The sequence below is a fragment of the Herpailurus yagouaroundi genome, unplaced genomic scaffold (assembly GCF_014898765.1).
Source record: "Herpailurus yagouaroundi ecotype Mexico unplaced genomic scaffold, PumYag 188, whole genome shotgun sequence".
In the NCBI taxonomy this organism is placed as follows: Eukaryota; Metazoa; Chordata; class Mammalia; order Carnivora; family Felidae; genus Herpailurus; species Herpailurus yagouaroundi.
This window is the reverse complement of record NW_024412419.1, coordinates 39,671,130-39,692,417: the sequence shown is the minus strand read 5'-3', so window position 1 is coordinate 39,692,417 and position 21,288 is coordinate 39,671,130. Positions and strand designations below refer to the sequence as shown.

The 21,288-nt window shown below is 47.9% G+C and overlaps 3 protein-coding genes across 6 annotated transcripts in view; 2 read left to right on the top strand and 1 right to left on the bottom strand.

Annotated features, from left to right (window-relative positions):
• RMND5A (required for meiotic nuclear division 5 homolog A) overlaps nt 1-4,977 on the top strand; it is a 69,256-nt gene extending 64,279 nt beyond the window's left edge. The window contains exon 11 of the mRNA XM_040496834.1: nt 4,753-4,977. The gene's annotated coding sequence lies outside the window, so the exon portion shown is untranslated. The remainder of the gene's footprint in view (nt 1-4,752) is intronic.
• A 2,255-nt stretch (nt 4,978-7,232) lies between these two features.
• CD8A (CD8 subunit alpha) lies at nt 7,233-12,230 on the bottom strand. Of its 2 annotated transcripts, none has more exons than XM_040496829.1 (6): nt 12,120-12,230; nt 11,666-12,031; nt 10,947-11,075; nt 10,617-10,727; nt 9,941-9,971; nt 7,233-7,365 (listed from the first exon to the last, which is right to left on the bottom strand). In XM_040496829.1, exons 1-6 carry the CDS (start codon nt 12,166-12,168, stop codon nt 7,314-7,316), a joined length of 738 nt encoding a protein of 245 aa, XP_040352763.1. In that variant the 5' UTR covers nt 12,169-12,230; the 3' UTR covers nt 7,233-7,313. The 2 variants fall into 2 exon arrangements, with proteins under 2 accessions (XP_040352763.1, XP_040352764.1); XM_040496830.1 differs by having other exon boundaries at nt 10,947-11,057.
• A 17-nt stretch (nt 12,231-12,247) lies between these two features.
• LOC121044490 (uncharacterized) lies at nt 12,248-14,868 on the top strand. Of its 3 annotated transcripts, XR_005797325.1 has the most exons (3): nt 12,257-12,353; nt 13,382-13,493; nt 14,133-14,868. XR_005797325.1 is itself a non-coding variant. In XM_040496831.1 (2 exons), exons 1-2 carry the CDS (start codon nt 12,961-12,963, stop codon nt 14,326-14,328), a joined length of 729 nt encoding a protein of 242 aa, XP_040352765.1. In that variant the 5' UTR covers nt 12,820-12,960; the 3' UTR covers nt 14,329-14,868. The 3 variants fall into 3 exon arrangements, 1 of the variants encoding a protein (XP_040352765.1); XR_005797324.1 differs by lacking the exon at nt 13,382-13,493 and having other exon boundaries at nt 12,248-12,353; XM_040496831.1 differs by lacking the exon at nt 12,257-12,353 and having other exon boundaries at nt 12,820-13,493.
• The last annotated feature ends 6,420 nt before the right edge of the window (nt 14,869-21,288 follow it).

The following is a 21,288-nucleotide window of genomic DNA, read 5'->3' as shown; positions in this document are numbered from 1 at the left end:
TTAGTGTGCTTTGAATTCAGTTTGAGTACAGTTACTTTAAAAATGAGTGTATTTCTTTAAGCACCCAGGCAGTTGAAAGGAGTGTTGTATTTGCAGCATGGCAAAATGCATTTCCCATCCCCTACCCACTAAAATGGGCAATGATGATCACCAAAGATGGAAAACTGGATTTTTTGTAATGGCAAGAGAAAGCCTGGAAACGCACCCTTAGACCAAACTAAACAGTAGCTTGGTGCCCCTCACCCTCTCACAGAGGACACACTGTTTTGAGGCAGCCAGTAAGAAAATCTCATAACCCTGTGTACACATAAAGTTTATAGTTCTGAGACAAGTTTTACAAAATGAATGCTTCTAAAGTGTGATAACACTGATACTTTAGATTTATTTGTTAATGTTCACCAAGTCTCTAAGTTGATTTTATGACCTGCTAATGGGTCGAGATCCAGTTTTAAAAACTTTGCATTAAAGGACAAGAGAATGATCCATTCACAAAGCTACTTTGAAATCTCTGTCAGTATATGTATGACAGAAAGTATTATACTCATTTTTTTTAATTTTTTTTTCCAAAACTTTTCCTTGTAGTGGGGTGTTCTTAACACTCCTATGAATCTTCTATGCTAACGTAACATACCTCAACATTGTAAGTAGTGCCTAGGAAAGCACTATGTGACAGAATTTTGAGTTTCCTTGGAAAAGCAAGTGTTTCATTCTAAATACTGGCTTGTGCATTAGAATCCTTTTGTTTAATAACAGACAGATGTGTGTATGGTTTTTTTGCTTTTTTTAAAAGTCATTAAAAATTTTTTTTAACATTTTTATTTATTTTTGAGAGACAGAGCACAAGTGGGGGAGGGGCAGAGAGTGAGGGAGACACAGAATCCGAAGCAGGCTCCAGGCTCCGAGCTGTCAGCACAGAGCCCAATGCAGGGCTTGAGCCCACAAACCATGAGATCATGACCTGAGCCAAAGGCAGATGCTTAACTGACTGAGCCACCCAAGCGCCCCAGATGTGTGTATGTTAAATGCAGAAAACATCTTACATACAATGATATGGCACCTTCAGTCATTTGACATGGGTTTTTTTTTAAGGCATTGAGAAAGAACAGGGCCCTAGGCCTCCTGCAGCTTAGGACTGCTGGGAGGTAGAGAAAAGTAGAGCACCGAGACGCTTCTGGTGAGGTTAATTCCCACCAGTGACCTAACTACTGGAGGACAATGGGAGGGATGAGAAGGGAGAGATGGAATAAGTTGTGTATTTTTTTAATGTTTACTTATTTTGAAAGAGTGTGCCCACGTGGGGGAGGGGCAGAGAGGGAGAGAATCCCAAGCAGGCTCTGCGTTCAGCATGGAGCCTTATGAGGGGCTCGATCTCAGGCCATGAGATCATGACCTGAGCTGGATTCAAGGGCTGGATGCTTAATCGACAGCCATCCGTGCACCCCATAAGTTGTGTATTTTTAAGGCCCACTCTGGCTACAGTAGGATGAAAGATGGTTGGGGAGGGGATGAGGTTAGAGCATGGGAGGCCAGTACAGTAAGCAGTTAAAGTGAGTATTGAGCATTGTATGTCCTGAGAATGGAATGGTGAACAAGACAAACTTGGTGTCTACTCAGTGGAGACCCAGATACTGTGAGAGTGAGAAATCCAATGAAGAAAACCCAGCAAGATGTTTTATCATAAAATGTCAGTGCTCTGAACGTTTTTATAATTTCAGAGAACCAATTTATGGTGAGGTCTCTTAAATGATGGGCTTCCTTGCCCTGGTGTTCTAAAATACAGTCTCCATTCTTTCTGTCGTCTACATTTTCTAGAAGGGTGAATTTCTCACTTCAGACTCTATGTGTTGGTCTCTACACTACATGGGTTGTATGATTTTCTGCCAATTTCTAGTCAGGAGGGATCTTTTTAACTCCGTTTCAAGGCTGCATTCAGCCACTGTGCAAGGGCCGCCGTTTAAGGAAAGGACTTTGATGTTGTTTCCCCTCTAGAAGAAAAGTGTTCTTTAAAAGGAAACCTGTTATTTGTCAGTGTTCAAGACTAATCATTTTGGGAGTTTCTGAACATGCATTTTAGGTTTCCTTTCATTCTTAAGACCCTGTTGCTTCTAGTGATTTTAGGTTAGTGAGCTCATCAATTAGTCCTAAAGAGGAATTGTACAGGACATTATTAAATTGTCATGAAAGCTTTGAGAAGTAGTACAGGAAATTTGGGCAAATAGCCTTTGACTTGACTAGTGTGTACCAGTGGCATGTGAGGAGTAGGCAGTCTAGGGTTTTTGCCGTCAGGGGCCCAGGCTCCTGTTCTCCACAACCTTAAGGTGTGGCTTCAGTTTCACCTCTTTGTTAGACATATAACTGTGTTAGGCAAAAAGAGGAGGAAAGGGGTGGGAAAAGGAGCTTGCAGTAATTAGCCCCTTTGAAGAGTCTCCTGGAAGCTCCAACCAATGACTTATTAGCCACACTTGGCTGGGGGCAAGTCTGGGAAATGTCTGGGCACGGCACGTCACCCCCTGTAATACAACAAGGGTTCTGCTGGTAAGGGAAAAGGGGAGAATGGTTGGTAGGCAAGCAACCTGCGAATTCTACCCCCCCTGCACTGTGCATCTCAGCCAGGAAACAGGTGACATTTCATTCACATAAAGGAATAAACCATCAGCACCAGCGGTCAGTGCAGCCTTCCACCTGCCCTGAGATATTAGACAAATGAGTTAGTTATCCCTGAACCATCTCCATGAGCTGCATTTCTTGGCCCCTCTTGGTATTTGTTTTAGAAGCAGAGCCCTCACCCTAACTTCAGACAGGATCCCTACTCTACTCTTGTTCTAGAACATACTCTTTCCCATTTGTTTGATTTCAGAGCAGGTGGTAACCTTCATTTTCTACCTTGGGCAGCATAGGTGAAAAAAAAAATACTTTTGGTTTGAGGTGCTTACAGAGAGTTTAGAGAACTTCTAAATTTTAAAATTAAAAACAATGTAGGGAATATAGTCAATGGTATTATTAAAACATTATATGGTGACAGAGGGTAGCTACACTTGTGGTGGCATAGCATACTGTATAGAGTTGTTGAATCACTATGTTGTACACCTGAAACTAACATCGTGTCTTAACTATACTTCAATTAAAAAAAGGTGGGCGGGGGGCGCCTGGGTGGCTCAGTCGGTTGAGCATCTGACTTCGGCTCAGGTCATGATCTCACAGCTCATGAGTTCGAGCCCCGCGTCGGACTCTGTGCAGACTGCTCAGAGCCTGGAGCCTGCTTTGGATTCTGTGTCTCCCTCTCTCTCCCTCCCCAGCTCATGCACTCGCTTGCTCTGTCTCTCAAAAATAAATATTAAAAAAAAAAAAAAAAAAAAAAAGGCAGATAAGATACTCAGTAATAGCGTAGCAGCTGAGAGTTTGGGCTACAGGATTGGACCTGAGGTCAAACCTTGATCCCACCAGGTTCTAGTGTGATCTTGGGCAAATGACCAAAACTTCCTATGCCTTAGTTTTCTCATCTGTAAGAAGAATGGTACTAGTTCCTACTTCATCGTTCTGATGAGGCCCGAATGAGAGAGCGGGCCCATGCCGAGTGCTAAATAACTGGTAGCTATTATTTTATTTCAGTCGCTAAAACATAAGAACAAATGACATCTGCAGATCACAACCACCTAAAGGAGAGCAGAAAAGGGGAATTAGTAACTGGCCTGCAAAAGTGAGGTTTCCCAAAGTGGTGGGGCTTCAGTAGGTGGTGAGGTGACAAAATGGTAGAACACACAGTATTTTTCTGCTCTGCCAACTTTATTCGACGGCTGTAAGCATGGTGGAGCTCTCTTGCAGCAGGGCGGTGGGGGGCGTAAGGGGTGGCACTCAGAAGGTGAGGCCGAGGGGAGCTTCAATGACAGTGTGAAGGCTGTGTGCATCTGGGAGTGAGCTCTCCTGAGTTGAGCTGCACAGGAAGGGCTGTCCTCCCTAGCACTGGGATGCTGAGATCCCTGGGTACATACATAAATGTGTATCTGTTGGAAATGGTTACTGTGTGCCCATTTCTGAGAATAGGAATTGGGAGAATCAGGTGACTGCATTCAGAGTGTAATAGGTACTACACCAGTTTTGAAAAATTCAGTACTTTTTTTGTATACGTCTTGTTACTATGTTCCAGGAGCTGTTCCAGGACCTTAAAAATACATTTGAACTCATATCCTTCCCGACAACCTTTGAGGTAGGGACTATCATTACCCCCATTTTACAAGTGGGGAGACAAGTTTTGAGGCCTTAAGCGCTTGCTAGAAAACACACAAAGTAGCAGAGCCAGGAAGCTACGCTCACAGCCTCTGCATTTAACTTAATCTAAGGCAATCGTGGCCTCCTTCAGTTCCCTTTGGTGGAGAAACATAACTCAAGCCGCTTTTAGGAGCAGGTTAGGTGGTACCTAACCCTGGTGGTCACAAAACTGTGTGCGGGGAAGAATCTGCCCCCGGGGCTGGAGGAAGGGGTGGCTTCTTGCTGGTGAAAAAGAGAGACTTCTCCCCGTCTCAGTGGTTGTGGAGTCATGCGGGATGTTCAAGTGCAGGGTGGGGATCTCTGAAGAGCAGTGTCACAACTGGAGAAAGAAACGACAAAGTTCTCTGACTTTTTTTCTTCCGCCAATGGGGTATGTTTTGTTGAATGAATGAATGTTAAGTGAACTGCCTTGGAGTTGTTTCCAGCCAACTGTGACCAAGTTAACTGCATAATGGAGAACTCATTTCTCTACTTCCTGTTTTTCAGGGTCCAAAGAATGTGTTGTCGGCATCATCCTCCAGGGGGAGTTTGTAGAACCAATATGCTTCAGGCTAGAACTTGCAAGTGAACCATGACCTGGACCTGAGGCTGCCGACTTTGAACCATGAGGTGCTCCTTGTGCCTGTGCAGGATGAATGGCGAGGTGCTTGTGGTCGCCAGCAAGCCCTGAGCCTAAATTCACAGCCCACCTTGAGCATGCTTTAGGCCTCAGCCTGCACATTGTTTTTCTATTTTCTCCCTGGTCCTGAGCGCCAACTCTAATGCATACCTTTTCCTATGTTGATACTTTGAATCCCCAAAGTAGTGTTTACCATCTTAGTTGTGGTAAGTATGGTGTGGTAAGTTAGGGAGTATGAAAAAATCAGTAAGTCTTGAGCCCTCTCCAGAGCCTCCCCAGTGCGGCTTCCCCGCTGCTCATCACCTGAGCTGAAAGCGGAGGAAAGGAAGGCCCTTTTCCTGCCTTCACCCTGGCCCTGGTTCTTTGACATTGGCCCTCCACAGCCAGCGCCATGAGGAGGCCGGATGCTCCTTGTCACCCTTTTCAGGGACCCAGGGACAGCTTCCACAGGCAGCTCTGAGCCTGGAGCCAGCTCTGAGCTGAGTCTCAGTCCCTGGACTGGCGTCTGGTTCTGGTCAGCTGATTATGTTTGGGGAGGAGGGGGGCAGGGGCAAGACTTTGTCTTACGGGAAGTTTCTTAGCTTTCACAACTGCCTTTTCACATCTGCGACACTTTTTCCTCTTGATTTCTGTTCCTTAAAACTGTTTTGGTTTTTGAAAATTAAGGTTGCAGAAGGCAGTTTTAGGAAGGCAGGGAAAGTTCTCTGTGGACCTGGTGCTGGCTATGTTGAGTGTTTTCACGTAATGATGTCTTGGAGCTGCCGTATACTTAGGATTTGGGCACTTTTCAGTATGTATATTTGACCTCAACCACAGCCTGAAGATTTTATGCTTCCTTATTAGAGGTATCAGCTCATCTGTTACCATGAAAGAACAAAAGACAAGATGTTGCGAGAAGACGCTGATCAGTTTTTCTTTTTAAGTTTATTTATCGATTTTTGAGAGAAAAAGCACAAGCAGGGGAGGGGCAGAGAGAGGGAGGGAGACACAGAATCCAAAACAGGATCCAGGCTCTGCCCGAGCTGTCAGCACAGAACCCAATTCGGGGCCCAAACCCACAAACCGTGAGATTATGACCCGAGCCAAAGCCAGATGCTCAACCGACTGAGCCACTCAGGGGCCCCAAGGCTAACCAGTTTTAACTTATGTGAAAATAGGGGAGTGCACAGTGAAACTAGGGACCAACCCAGTCATTTTACTTTTAGGTTTTTACCCTAAAGAAACAAAGCTGTGTGCAAAGTTTTGTCAGCGTTATTACAGTAGTGAAAAACTGGAAACTTCAATCCTGAGTAATAGTTAAATAGACAAAAGATGCCACAATCAAAAACGGAGTGCTATCTTGTCCTTAAAAAGCATGCCATAAATGTTTGTTTTTTAAAGCCATTTATAAACACACAGTGCAATCCCACTTTTAAAAAACGGAAGTATGTACTTCACATACACGCATAGAAAATAGAGAATGTACACCGTAATATTAACAATGGACTGTACCCGAGACAAAGAATTACAGGTGATTCTTATTTCCTTGTCTATGTTTTTTTCTTCCAAGCAGCACTCACTGCTTCCACAAGTCCATAAGAGAGGAAGTGTGCATGTAGGGCAGCACGCTTGGCTCTCAGCTTCCTTACCAGACTGACACGCAAATCACACTCAGAAAGGAGTGGTCTCCCCTCCTTCAGGGGCCCCTCTGCGATGCAAGGGCTGGGCGAGCAGTTTTGTCTCCCTCCCCTGCAGATTTCACAGAGATTTTCTTCATGTGCCAGGATTCAGTTAACCCTTTCCATTTTGAGGCATTCCTACTCCATACAGTTTCACACTTCATAATTTAAAAAGTCTGATACTATTCAACTACATTATCGAACTCTGAAAGGCAGAAGTTCTCTTATTCCCTTACCTCTTTGGGGCTATGGCTCTATCACTGGTGCTCAAGAAATAATTTGTGCCCTTGAGGTTTGAGACACAACACCCCACGCTGAAACAGAGGTCTCCAGAAGAAAGATCTGAATGGCTGGAGGAAGAGCCCTGAACCTTGCTGTGACTCTGATCAAGCTGCCCCCCATCCCTGGATGTCCACTGAAGAGGTTTGGGCTAAGCTATGTCAAGGCTCCCTCCTCCCCCACCAGCTCTAACCGCCAGATTCCGAGAACATGGCTCACAGTAGCTCTGGCCTGCCCACCCTTTACCCCAGTGCGTGCACACAATGGTGTCGTAACCCTTGTGGTGTACTGTAGATATACAGTCTTGTTTTGTGTCAACTGAGGAAAACACGTAAAGAAAAAGTCGCTTCCCCACCCCACCCCCATGAAAATAATAATGAGAACAGATACATTAAGGAAGCTGGAAAAACTGAAAGGGAAGGACTTACTGTCCTCATAAAGAGAGTTTTATTTGGTCTTGTAGTGGCTGGTGCATGGGGCCCATCTCCATGTTAGACGTATCTCTCTGACGGGCTAGGCTTGCCTCCTGCTCTGACCATGGGCCTGAAAGAGAGACAGGCGACCAACTGTTACTGCAGCAAGAGCCCCCACGGTGTGATGCAACATCCATGCATGTCTCCCCACCCTCTCCAGCCTCCTGGCCCCTACAGGGCCTGAGGACTTGTCCCTGGAACACCAGCATGGGGCTGGGTGAGTGATGTCAGCAACCCTGTCACGCATCACGTGTCTGTCGTCTCGCGGTCACAGCTACCTGAAGAGTGAGGGGCACTGGGAATGAGAGACTGGAGAACTTGCCCAAGGTCACATATCTAGGAGGTGGTGGAGCCAGGGTCTGAACCCAGTTTGTCTAGCTTCTTGGAGCCTTTGTCAAGGTACCCATGGAGGTGACAAAAAGAGGCTGATAACCAACATCATCAGTTGACCTGATTCTCAGCCCCTGGGAGGATCACAGGGATAGGGGAGGATGTGAGCAAACCACCACCATCAGCCACGAAGAGCTACTTTATCTCACACAAACAACCCACATTTGATGTCACACTAAAAATGTGTGTTAATTCAGTACTGGGCTAGTGCCTCCTAAATGGGCTAATGCATCATGAGTGTCATGTCTACGCACACCATCCTCCCAAACGTCTCTGTGGAAGCTGAGCTGCCCTCAGTCATCACTAGATATGTTAACTCATGCATGTGGATCCCTGAGATATGCTTACTCAGTATAGCTTTGCATTCTAGGGCAGAGTTGTGTTCTCAGTTCCTTTTTTTTTTTTTTAAGTTTATTTATTTTGAGAGAAAGAGTGCATGGGAGAGGCAGAGTGAGAGAGAGAGAGAGAGAGAGAGAGAGAGAGAGAGAGAATCTCAAGTAGGGTCTGCACTGTCAGTGCACAGCCTGATGTGGGGCTCAGACTCACAAACCGTGAGATCATGACCTGAGCCAAGATCAAGAGTCAGACATTGAAACAACTGAGCCATCCAGGTGACCCTCTCAGTTCATTTCAAAATGAGAATTTTCAGAAAAGATACAGATAAGGGATGATCCTCCTCCAAAAGCTCCCAACTGCACCCCAAGTACTTGAAAATGCTAAAAATCTTTCTCTGTTTTGAAAGGGTCTTTATCCCCTTGTTATAGCATTTAAAACAGGCATTGGAAATTCATTACATTTCCATTGTTACATATTTATATATATATACATATATATATATAAAGATATATGAGATAGTGAAGTTGGCTTCCTGCAGGGAAATATCAAGGAGTGGGAAATGCAAACCCTAGGAATGAAACTTGAAATAATTTGGGGGCGCCTCAAAAATTAATGACTCAGTTAAGTGTCAGAGTCTTGATCTCAGTTTAGGTCATAATCTCACAGTTGGTGAGTTCAAGCCCCACATCGGGCTCTGCACTGATGGTGCAAAGTCTGCTTGGGATTCTGTCTCTCCCTTCTCTCTGCCCCTCCCCTGCTTGTGTGTATGTGTGTGTGTGTGCGCACGCCCATGCTATCTCTCTCTCAAACTTAAAAAACAAACCTTGAAATATTTTTATCTACTGAAAGAAACCAGTGAATATAATTCTTATATGTTATCCTTAAACAACCCCATCCCCCAACCCCCCAATCGTAGGAAGCAGCCTGAGTTTTGGATAGAAGTCGCAGCTCTGCTACCTGCTGATTGTATGGCCTTGGACAAGTCACTAAATGTCCTACCCATTAGTTTCCTCATCTGAAAAATGGTGGTCATGGTAACTACTTGTAAAATTGTTATGAAACTTGAAATTAATATATATATGTATATATATGGCTAGTAGCTGGGACTCTGCAGGCTTTTATCAAGTGGTTTATTATTATCAATAATCTGGGTGTCGTCATGTCTCTGCCGTCTTTGGTGGGTTTCTTGAGCTGAGCTGCTAATCTGTGAGATGGGACTGTGGTATCTCTCACATGGGGTTGCTGTGTGGATAAGAGAGATCCTGAGTGTAGCCCCACCACAGTGCAGGGCTCCAGTGGTGCCAGTGAGATGTTAGGGCAGGGCTGCCTCAGCCTAAGTTCAAAGGACTGTGGAGACGGAGACCTCTCTTCCAGACACTGCCCCTGCCTCTGGCTCCCTTTTCTTCCAGTCCACTCCTTGGTCATAAATCCAGGCCCTGCACTGACACAGGGAAATTAGGAACCTAGACCATTGTTTATTTGGTTCCCTGATAGAAGATTGGCTCTCTCTCAAAACACTAGACTCTCAAAAATCTAGAACAAGCAAGTGGGAAGGAAAAGTTTTCTTAAGAAAACAATAAAAGCCAGCTGGAATCATCCAGATGAAGAGACCTCAGGTCTTTGAGGAGCTAGGATTCTTTGGGCGAATGCTTCAGATGGGATTTTTGGTGCTAAGCCAAATAAGAGGGAGATTTACTATAGTCACACTGCTCTTCCTGTTAGCCCAACCTGTGCCCCCATTTCCCCCACAGTGCCTGCCTTGTGCCTCCCTTTGCTCAAGAACTATGCTGATTCCCTGCTCCCACAATTCCACTGCTGTGGCCTCTCTCTGGGAAGGGTTCCCACCGACTGCTGTTTGGGAAGCCCGGCCTCTGCCCAGGGCTGCCCAGTGTTAGGCCCAGGGATTACAAAACACTCACCTCGGACATTTGCAAACACGTCTTCGGTTCCCTGGATAAGAAAAAGAAGGGGTAAAGTGACTGACCCCCCCCCCCCCCTCCACCAATAGTCCCCAGATAGAGTTTCTCCCTCCCTTTTCCTATTTCTTTAGGATTTTAACTTTTGAGAGCCAGGTAAGGGAGTTTTCCTTCCCTCTTCTCATCAATTTTAAAAAGCATTGAAAATGCAGATGTGGGTTAAGATGGGTTAGTACAGTCACCCACGGTGGGACCCAAAGTAGTAGGGGATTCGCGAGGAGGCGGCTAAGGGTCAGTCTCAACTCGTCATGGTTTTGACCAGCCTTTCTGGGCACTGGTCCCAGGGCCACAGCGGCAGCCTCCCCCGCGGCCGTTTGCGATAAGCCAGGATCTGTGCGCTGCCTTGTCCTTAGCCAATGGACTCACCACAGCTACGGCCCCTGGGATAAGGGCTCTGTCGTCGGGAAAATGTCCCGGAGAGTGGAAAGCAGAGGGACAAGGGACTTTCTCGACTTCTGTCTCCAGGAAAAAAAATGGGCTCTGCCTTACCCTACAGTGCAGCTCGGAGTCCCAGAACTCTCCATCCTGTCTGCGGGCAACGGCTGCCTGGAGCAAGCCGCGGAATCGGAGCCAGTGGAGCAGACCGCTTCCCGTAACTCCGCGCTTCCCTAGGACTTACTGTGGTTGCAGATGACGGTGATGACCAGCGACAGGAGAAGGAAGGCGCAGGTCCCAGCCAGGGGTGCCCAGATGTAGATGTCACAGGACAAGTCCAGCCCACTTGCTTCCACTGAAGACACCGAAAACGCCGACATTTAGGAGCCGGCCCGCGATCCTCCCACCCCATACCACCAGCTTGGGCCTGTCTCTCGGGTCGGGTCTGTTTTCCCACCACGTGGACAGCTTTCGCCTCTACCTCCAGGATCAGGGCTGGCCCTAGCAGGGGCTCTCCCTGCGGTCCGCACGGCCCCTGGCCGGTTCCCGCCCCGGGACCTTGTGCCTGTCTCACCTGTGCTGCCCGCTGAAGGCTGGCAGGTCCCCGGGCGCAGAGACACCCGCTGCGACGTGGTGATGGGCGCCTGCGTGGGCGGTCGCGGCGCGGGCGTAGTGGTGGGCTTGACTGCGGGAAAAACACAGCCTAGTTGGAGTCGGACCGGGGACATCTACCTTAACCCTCCCCACTGCCCCACGCGCCTCTGCCCCAGGGGGCGCCTCCTCCGCGCTCGCGGATCTCTGCACTCAAGGCGGGGAGACGGATTAGGGACTTCGAGGATTCGCGCTCACCCCTTTGCGGCGCGCGCGGTACCCTGCCGAGTCCCCGGCTCCGCCAAGCGCACCCGGCGCCTCGGACCGGAACGCAGGAGCCCGCTCCCGGTCACCCAGCCTCTCTCCATGGCTCAACCCTCAAGCTTGCGGGCTTGGGTTGACATCCGCCGGTCACTGACGAACAAACGCTGGCTCACAGAATTTAAGTAACTGCCCAGGAGTAGACGAGCACCCGAACTCGAGCCCAAATCGGCCGGACCTAAGAAGCCATCTTCAGCCTCGACCCAGCCGCACCTTAGCCTCAGCTTCCTCGTCTGTGAAATGGGAGCAGTATTAAGGAGCCCCCCCCCCCCCCACACAAGGTCTCTAAGAGGCCCGAAAGCGGGGGTTTCGTGTGAACACGGGTTCAGAGAGGAGTCCTAAACCGCACACCGAGAGGTGCCGCGCCCTGGGCGCTCGGACCTGGCAGGAAGACCGGGACGAAGGAGCTGAAGTACAGAACGGAGTTGCTCACGACCGAGCAGAAATAGTAGCCTTCTTCCTCCTTGCGGAATCTGTGCAGGGTGAGACTGTAGAGGGTGTCCTGAACCCTCTGGCCCGAGATCTGTTTGGGGTCCAGCTCCTCGGCCAACTTGGTCCGGCTTCTGGAGAGGTACACCAGGAAGATGGGGCGGGCGGCAGGTTCGTTCTTCTGGAAGAGCCAGGTGCAGCCCGGCGCCGCGCTGGACAGCAGCACCTCGCACTGCAGCTCCACCCGCTGGCCGAGCCTGCCCTCCACCTTCCCGGGCGATAAGCGGAACGGGCTCGGCCCGGCGGCTGCGGCGGCATCTGCGGGTGGCAGGTGTCCAGACTGAGCCGGGAGCCCGGCGCCCCGCGTCTGCCCCGCCCCCGCCCTCCCCGAGGGTCGCCAACTCACGAAACAGCAAGGCCAGCGGCAGGAGCTGGGCAGTCACCGGAGAGGCCATGGCGCACTCGGCGCTGAGCGACACGAGCGGACGCGCGCAGGAGCTGGTGGGACCCCGAGGGGGGAAGTTGCGCCCTTCGCCGGCCGGCCGAAGAGCCAGATTTCGCGTTCGGAGGATGTGATGTCACCCGAAGCCCCGACGAGGAGAGTGGCCCTGTTTTTCCGCGGTTGCCACCTTCCAGCCCGGTGAGGGGGCTGGGAGGGAGGTGGTGGTCCATGATCTAGATGGGCCGTCGAAGTAGGCTTTACAGGACAGCTGGGGTCAGTGGAGAACTGCGGGTTTGTGGATGAAGAAAAAGGCTTGCAAATGACCCTTGGGAAAGGCTTTCTTGTGGGGGCGACGGAGACAGAGGTTTACAAGAGGTGAGGGTGAGGGTGAGCAGGAAAGCAGAGCACACACGTCCCCTTCCTCTGTAGTCACTCAGAGTGTCTCTAGCAAGATGGGCACTGAGGGTTGAGGACGGAGAGGCGTTGATGATTTGCAAGCTTCTCTGGCCAGGGGACTCTGGGTGTTCCGCCGGAAGGAGACTACCATGGGGCAGGGGCCACTCACGCCTTGTGTGGTACTGGCAGTCAACTGCTGACCACACCCGTGGAGATTTCTTCCTGCTGCTAAACTTCACCTCACAGGTTTTTTTTTTTTTTCTTGTATGGTGTAGACACTGCAAACAGTGGGGCCTCTACACCAGTGCCTCTCTTGGCTAGACCTTCAGTCACCCTGCCATGATCATTATTCTCATAAAGGGGATCTGAGAGTGTCATTCCTGGAGGCGCCTACGAAATCCGGGACTGAATGGAGACTGAAACACGGGTTGGCTGCTCCCAACCTCTGCCCAGTCCCCTGGCCCTGCATTCTCACGGGGACTTGAGGTCCTCGAAACTCCTCTTGCCTTCGTTGTTCCCTTTGCGGGAAATACCATTCTGTTTAAGCCCTGGGGCTGGCTCCAGTGCTGTGGGATTTAGACCTCATTCCTCTGTGTACCTGACTTTAGGTGCTTGGCAGGGACATGTGTGTAGCCTGGGTGAATGCCTGGAGGGAGACAGTTTTCTTCCCAGGCTCCTGCACACCGTGTCCCCTTCCTTTTTGCAGATTGCGGTCCTGAAAGCTTCCGGCTCCAGTGGATGCCCCTCCTCCCTTTTCTTACGGTTGCCTGAGCCTTTCTGCTTTGAATCCCATAATGAATGTACCTCACACTGTTGCTACTTCATTCTAGAGTTGAGCCACGTGGCATTATCTGTGCCATGTGTCTGCCCCACCTGTGAGTTTTGCCTGGCGAAGACTGTGTCTCAAACATCCCTCCCCACCATGTCACATCATAGCTTGGGGTGAGCTGTGCTTGCAAAACTTTAAGTGTTGAATGGGCTATAAAAAAAAAAAAATTTTTTTTTAATGTCTATCTCGGAGAGAGAGAGACAGAGCATGAGCAGGGGAAGGGCAGAGGGAGAGGGAGACACAGAATCCAAAGCAGGCTCCAGGCTCTGATACGGGGCTCGAACTCATGGACCATGAGATCATGATCTGAGCCAAAATCGAGATGCTCAACTTACTGAGCCACCCAGGCGCCCCTACCTGTTACATTTTCAAATGGAAGATGAGGGAGGCTGGGGAAGGAAAACCTTTTGTAATGATGGTTATGACTGTGGCTCACAGTAGGGCATCATCCCCTGGCATATAGATGTATACATGTGTGCGTGTGTCCCTGGCTGTGTATACACAGTGCTGTGCCTTAACTCACATGAATGAGGGTGATGGAGAAAGAGCCAAGACCAGACAGGCCATGTCTCTTTCAGGAAAAGAGAGCTGCAGCTGGCTTGGAGGCCTTCCAGCCTTGCAGCTAAGAAAAGTGTCAGCCACGAGGGTGGCAGCCCCTTTGTACAGAGCACTACAGAGGGTTGAGGGGAGGGGGATGCCAAGGCAACGTGTGAAACAAAGGAGGCTTTGTGACATTTTTTTTTTTTTTACAGAATGTGGCGGATTCTCGATGCAACCACGAGGACATCCGCTCCGCAGCAAGCAGGAGAGCAGATGCAATCCGCGCGCAAATTCGGGGGATACTTGCATGCAATAGAGCCAGGTGTGCAGAGGGCTGAGCGGGGCCTGCCCTCCCCTGCCAGGTGCGTCCCCTACCCCAAGCCACGGCACTCCAGCGGGGTGGCGTGAAGACACGAGAACTACACTCCGCCAGGCGAGCCCCTTCTTTTTAAAAACATCCAGAGAGAGACAAGGTAGGAGAGTCACCAGTTTCTGTGCTGAATTGAAGCAAGTCTTTGTTTTTCTGGAGGTGTTCGTTCTTAAAACGTGGAAATAAAATCATCTTAACTGACATGACACGAAGACACTCAGAAGGCATACACGGGCAGGGCAGGGGTACGAAATTAATCAGGGCTCCGTGCCACAGCTCCTAAGACACTGACTACACGGACAACTTGCAATCAGTGGCCCTGCTGCCTCCTCTTGCCAATCCAGCTCTGTGGGGACAATACTGTCTCCTTGGAAGGAGTTAGCTTGTTTGGGCCTAGAAAGGCCTTTGGGTTCTAGAGTTGACAAGGCTTTGCTTTATCTCAGTGACAAATACCTGTCAACGTCACTCCCACTTTTTCTGGAGAATGTTTCAATCTACAGACACATTGTCATATTGTATGTCTTTGAGTTTGCATTGTGTTGTTACATATAGATTTAGTTCATTCATTTAAAATGGTGTACAGTAACATTATCTTGTGAATACACGACAGTTTGGGGGTCCTCAAACCAGAGTATTCATACCCCTGGGGGACAAGGAGGCTGTCTGCGGGGATGCACGATATTTGAAGGGGCTCATTTTCCAGATCCTCAACTGCCATTGGTTCTCTTTCCTAAGACGGATCTGCCCAGGAGCAGATGTCTGTGTCTTGTCTTCGTGTTGATTCTCTTTCCCTGCCTTCTTTTTCATAATTGCCATTTGCTTGCTTTAAAACCAAAAGGCAGACCTGCTACCATCCCATACGTTACTGTGGGGCAATGCCCAGGAGGTTCGAAACCCTCTGTGGGCAACAAGGGGAAACACCCAGATATTTTTCATTCCATGCCCATTCCTTTAGGAATAAGCATTTCTCCTGAGGAGAGTCCCTGAGATCCTGGCAAAGAGGGTGTCTGGGAGAAATGCTGGAAGCGGAGCACTTTATGGCCAACTCCTTGGCCCCATCACTTTACTCACCTCTCTTTTGGAGAGCTACAATGCAAAGCCACACAGTTACTATAGGAGGTGCGCTCATTCCTAACGTGTTCATTAGCATTGCATTGCAAAGGGAACCAGGCTTCCTTTTCTTTCTTTCTTTCTTTTTTTTTTTTTTTAAGTTTATTTCTTTTGAAAGAGAGAGAGAGCAGGGGAGGAGCAGAGAGAGATGGATAGAGAGAGAATCCCAAGCAGGCGCGCTCTGTCAGCGCGAAACCCAATGTGGGGCTCGAACTCCCAAACCGTGAGATCATGACCTGAGCCAAAGTTGTATACTTGACCGACAGAGCCACCCAGGTGCCCCCAGACTTCCTTTTCAACACACAGTCTGAGTTGCTACTTGGTTTGACATTGAAGACTGGCTTTGCCAATGACATTAGTTGGCAGCATTTTTATTTGCAGCGAATCAAATGAGGTAAAAATCCTCAGCTCCAAAGTTTTGATGAAAACAAAGTTTAAAGTCTATGATAAAAGAAAAACATTTAATTAAAATATAGTTTTGTCAAATCTGTATTGAAATTAAAAATATTTATATTTCCCCAACCCCTTCTAAGTCCATCAGTGAGGGCAGTTGCTTCTAGGTGAGATAAGAATGGTACAGTTCAGGGGCACCTGGGTGGCTCAGTCGGTTGGGCGTCCGACTTCAGCTCAGGTCACGATCTCGCAGTCCGTGAGTTCGAGCCCTGCGTCGGGCTCTGGGCTGATGGCTCAGAGCCTGGAGCCTGCTTCCGATTCTGTGTCTCCCTCTCTCTCTGCCCCTCCCCCGTTCATGCTCTGTCTCTCTCTGTCCCAAAAATAAATAAACGTTAAAAAAAAAATTAAAAAAAAAAAAAGAATGGTACAGTTCATAGGTATGAGTAAATAGGTATTGGTAAAGCCTGTCTTAGTCGGCTTCCAGAAACTGAGAAGTGAGTAACTCTAAAGATAGTAATCAAGCCACTTGCAGTTCAGTGGTTCCCAAGTCTTTGCTTTCAACACAATTGAAAGAAGACCTACTAGATTTGCCAACTGTTAGGGGCTGAAGTGTGTATGTCCCCTGAAAATCCTATTTTGAAATCCTAACCCCCAGTACCTCAGAATATAACCTTATTGGAGATAGGGTTTTATTAAAGGTAAAGTCAAATTAAAATGAGATCATTAGGGTGGGTCCTAATCCAATATAATTGGTGTCCTTCTAAAGAGGGTACATTTGGATACAGACACATGCCCTGGGAGAATGGCATGTGAAAATAAAGGCGGAGATCACGGTGATGATTCTACAAGCCAAGAAACCCAAAGATGGTGGGAAATGCACCAGAAAGTAGGGGAGAGGGAAAGCAGATCTTTCTCACAGCCCTGAAAGGGAATAAACTCACCCCTGATCTTGGACTTGTAGCTTCCAGAAACTGTGAGACTATACATTGCTGTTGTGGAGTGCCTGGTTTGTGGTACTTTGTTTACAGCAGCCCTTGCAAAGTAACAGAGTAACAACTAGATCATTAAAATGGCTTTTTGTTGGTAGCTCACTATTGTGGTTTTTTTTATTTTTTTTATTTTTTTTAATGCTTTATTCTTTGAGAGAGAGACAGAGTGTGAACAGGGGAGGGGCAGAGAGAGAGAGAGAGAGAGGGAGACACAGAATCCGAAGCAGGCTCCAGGCTCTGAACTGTCAGCACAGAGCCCAATGTGGAACTCGAACCCACCCATGAACTGCAAGATCATGACCTGAGCTGAAGGTGGATGCTTAACTGACTGAGCCACCCAGGCGCCCTGTGGTGTTCTTTTTTTTTTTTTTTTTTTGAAAAAGTTAAAAGATTTAGCGTCTCTGCTACAACCAAACCATTTATAAGAACATGATTTCTCAGTGCTTACACTGGATGAAAAGAAGGTAGGAAAATAATTGATGTTGAACCCTGTCTCATTTTAGCAATAGGTAATAATTTCTTATGGGTTCATTAACTAATTGGGCCTATCCATCTCTTTAAGAGCTGAATTTCCACTAAAAGTTATTTTTTTATAAAAATTCTTATTTTGACACTGCATTATAAGAAACAATACAGAGCTCTCATATACTCTTTACCCAGTGTCTCCCAATGGTAACATTTTGTAACTATAGTACAGTATTACCAAAGGCTACTTTTTATGTTTAACATTTCATTTTCAATATAACTTCTGTTGTTTTTGAGCAGTCTGCACTGCCAATAGCTATAATGATGGCATAATCTAAATACATTTTTAATACTTGGAAATTCATGGTTATAGGAAATTAAAATTTCATTTTATATGCTTTTCTGGCAGAGAAGTCTGATCAATAAAAGCCCTTCAAGCATAAAAACATACTACATTAGGATAAACTTCTATGCAGGAAGATGGGTAGAATTCATAAATTAGAGGGGAAAAAGGAATGATGAAAAATTTTCAAAAGTTAAAGAACATGTTCTTGCTTTTGAAAACAGGTGAGGGTTGGGGCTCCTGGGTGGCTCAGTTGGTTAAGCCTCCGTCTCAGGTCATGATCTCACGGTTAGTGAGTTCGAGCCCCTCATCGAGCTCTATGCTGACAGCTCAGAGCCTGGAGTCTGCTTCGGATTCTGTGTCTCCCTCTCTCTCTGCCCCTCCCCCGTTCATGCTGTGTCTCTCTCTGTCTCTCTCAAAAATAAATAAACATAAAAAAAAAAACAGTGAGGGTGGAAATAAAATTGATACATTATTTATTCATATTCTATCAGAAAAAGTTAAAAAGTGATGTAAAGGTTTTATCTTAAAACATTAATATTTATAACACGTTGGAATTATATATTTTACATCTATTTATGATGAAAAATGCTTGATGTCAAGTTAAAATGGAGTGAAGGAATATACCTACATTCATAGCAGCATCATTCACAAGAGCTATGACGTGGAGGCAACCCAGGTGTCCCCCGATAGATGAAAGATAAGCAAATGTGGGATGTCCACACAATGGAATATTATTCAACTTTTAAAAAGGAAGGAAATTTTGACATATACTACAACGTGGCTAAACCCTGAGAACCTTATGACGAGTGAAATAAGCCAGTCACAAAGGGACAAATACTGTGCTCAGAACCATAGGGACAGAAAGTAGATTGGCAGTTGCCATGAGCTGGGGGGCAGAAGGTTGGGGAGTTATTATTTGATGAGTACAAAATAGGAGTTCTGGAGATGGGTGGAGATGGATGGTAGTGATGTCTGTACCATAATGTGAATGTGCTTAATACCACTGAACTCGACACTGAGAAATGGTTAAGATGGTAAATATTATACGTATTTTACCACAATAAAAACTTCAAAAAAAAAAAAAAACCAAGTAAAGGAGCACAGAGTCTTTCGTCTTTGGGGTGGGATACAAGAGCAGTAAAATCTGATAACAACCGCCACTCTTTATTTATCCATTCCTTTGTGGTTTTTTATTTAAAAAAATTTTATGTTTATTCATTTTTGAAAAACAGAGAGAAACATAGCACAAGCAGGGGTGGGGCGGAGAGAGAGGGGGACACAGAATACGAAGCAGGCTCCAGGATGTCAGCACAGAGCCCAACGCGGGGCTTGAACTCACGAACGCAAGATCAAGACCTGAGCCACAGTCAGATGCTCAACCAACTGAGCCACCCAGGCACCCCTCTCTGTTCCTTTCTTAATGGATCTTTAGGCTCTTTCTAGTTTTTACCGTTATAAACAATGCTACGGTGAGTATCCTTGTGAATATTTCCTACAGTCTATGTAGAAGATTTTCTCTAGGGTGTCAGCTTGGGAGAGGAAGGGCTTCAAGAGGATGCCAACTGACCTGGAACATGGGCTTCTCTTCAACCTCCCTAGCCATTGGCAAGTTTCTCTCCAAAGTGATGATACCAGTTTATCCTCACACTGGCTGTGGATGAGTTTCCAGTTACCCACGCGCTTTATAATTCTTAGTTTGGTCAGTCTTTTCAATTCTGTCACTCTGATAGAGGAGTTGGTATCTTGTTGTTTAAACTTGCATCTCCCTGACTAAGGTTGAGAGACAGTGTGTCCTTCCCATGCGGCCATTCAGCTGACCTCTTCCGCCAAATGCCTGTCTGCATTCTTTGCCTACAGGTCTGTTGAACATTTAAAAGACAAATTTTGTTGGTGCTTAGGGAACCTGATTTCTTTCTAACCAGTTGTGCAGGATTGATTCCACAATAAATGAGGCTTCAGCTCTCCTTTTTCTTTCTGGCTGTGCTGAGTCCTGCTGTACTCATGGTTAAGGCTCTGGCAAAAACAAACAAACAAACAAACAAACAAACAAACAAACAACAACCCAGGTGCAAAATAAACTTACAAAAAAGGCTCACTTTCTTCCTTTCTTCCCTCCTTCCTTTCCTCCTTCTTTCCTTCCTTTTTCTTCCTTTCTTCCTTTGTTTTTTCTTTCTCCTTTCCTTTCCTTTCCTATCCTTTCCTTTCCTTTCCTTTTCTTTTCTTTCTCTTTCTCTTTCTCTTTCTTGAGACAATTTGTTGTCTTGACCCAGTGTATCCAAGATAGAAACTTGAAAAGTCAGTGGAAATGTTTCTTTGTACATAAGATGGTTACTTCTTTACTTGGGCGCTGGTGGAGGATCCATGAAGTAAGCTCAACGCAACCATGAAGCTTTCACTCTCATGTTTTATAAACTGTGACCTTGCCCGTGGGAAGCCCCCGTGCTACTTTCTGAGGGCATCTTCGCGGTTCTCTTCAGATACCTGCTGGGTGAGCTGTGGAAGCTGGAGGGCGCAGCAATGGAAAATTGCAAGGGCGGGGTGGGAGGCGATTGTTTCCACAGCTAACCACCCTCGCCTGGGGCAGGCGGAAAAGGTTCCAACTCGTCCTACAGCCCACTGACCCATTAATTACAGTTTCCTCCTCTGCGAACAGGAAGACAGGAGAGTGAAGAGGAAGGTAGAAGGCGAAGCTTGAGAAGGAGAGAAAAGACCTGGAAACCCGAGGGCTCTCCCCATCCTCCCTCCCTCCTCCTGTAGTCCTCCAGCTCCTCCCTCCTCTTTCCGTTTTTCTGGGAGCGGGGTGAAAGGGGTGAGAGGGTTTCCCAGGAAGGTTTGCAATTTCTCAGGTTAGCAGGAATGGGAGAAATGAGCCTCCTCTCCGCACCTGACATTGAGGCGAACTGTCCATCAGGAACATTCCTAGCGCAGAGCGGTGCAAGAGGACTCCCTAGGCCCCACAGTCAGCTTCTAACTTGGACTGTGGAGAATGTGTTCCCATGCCCCCCCCCCCCCAGGCGGCTGTGCAGTGGAGGGGAGCTACGTGGAGCCGGCGTGCGGGTGGGGCCTGCAGCTGGTGTCCTGCTTCACCGCACCGCTTCCAGTGCTGCAGGTCCCCAAGCCAAAGGGGACAGGCAAGGAAACACGTGATACCAGATGGGGGGTGCCAGGATGTGGTGGGTGCAGCGAGGACAGGAGCCCAGCCAAAGTCGCCACCCTTAGCAGGGGGGCGGAGGGAAGCTGGGGGAAGGCGACCAGGGCGACCAGCGCAGCTGCACCTGAACCCAGTCTTCACCGAGGCGGAGACGTGCAGCGCTGGGGAGCCAGGCTGAAGGCGCACGCCGCTGCATAGGCACGGCGGCCTAGGCGGAGCGGAGGGTTTGGAGAATCCGCACCAGCCAGGTCGCTTGAGGCAGAGTTGATGGACAGGAGGTGGGGCCATTGTAAGGGGTTTGCACCCCCTTCCCTTCTCAGTTGCTCATTCTGCACCATTCTCTGGGCCAGCCTGGGCAGATGTCTAAGGTATCCACCCTGCTTGATCCAGGGCCGGGATCCCTCCCACCATTTCGCACAGAATTTATTTTTCTGTGCGTAGCAAGCTTCCGAACAGAAGCAGCCAGCACATTTCCCACTCTTACCCCAGGAGACAGCGGCTCCTAAAGAAAGTCGGGGCTTGGCCTTCTGCCCCTGCCCCCCCC

What these genes read in the sequence shown, in the direction of transcription:
- CD8A (XM_040496829.1), bottom strand. Translation starts at nt 12,168, where the DNA reads ATGGCCTCTCCGGTGACTGCCCAGCTCCTGCCGCTGGCCTTGCTGTTT. An exon ending in GCCGCTGGCCTTGCTGTTTC is followed by an intron (nt 12,032 to 12,119) that starts GTGAGTTGGCGA and finishes TGCCACCCGCAG; the next exon opens with ATGCCGCCGCAGCCGCCGGG. An exon ending in CGTGTTTGCAAATGTCCGAG is followed by an intron (nt 7,366 to 9,940) that starts GTGAGTGTTTTG and finishes TCTCTCTTTCAG; the next exon opens with GCCCATGGTCAGAGCAGGAG.
- LOC121044490 (XM_040496831.1), top strand. Translation starts at nt 12,961, where the DNA reads ATGGAGACTGAAACACGGGTTGGCTGCTCCCAACCTCTGCCCAGTCCC. An exon ending in ATGTCACATCATAGCTTGGG is followed by an intron (nt 13,494 to 14,132) that starts GTGAGCTGTGCT and finishes TTTTTTTTACAG; the next exon opens with AATGTGGCGGATTCTCGATG.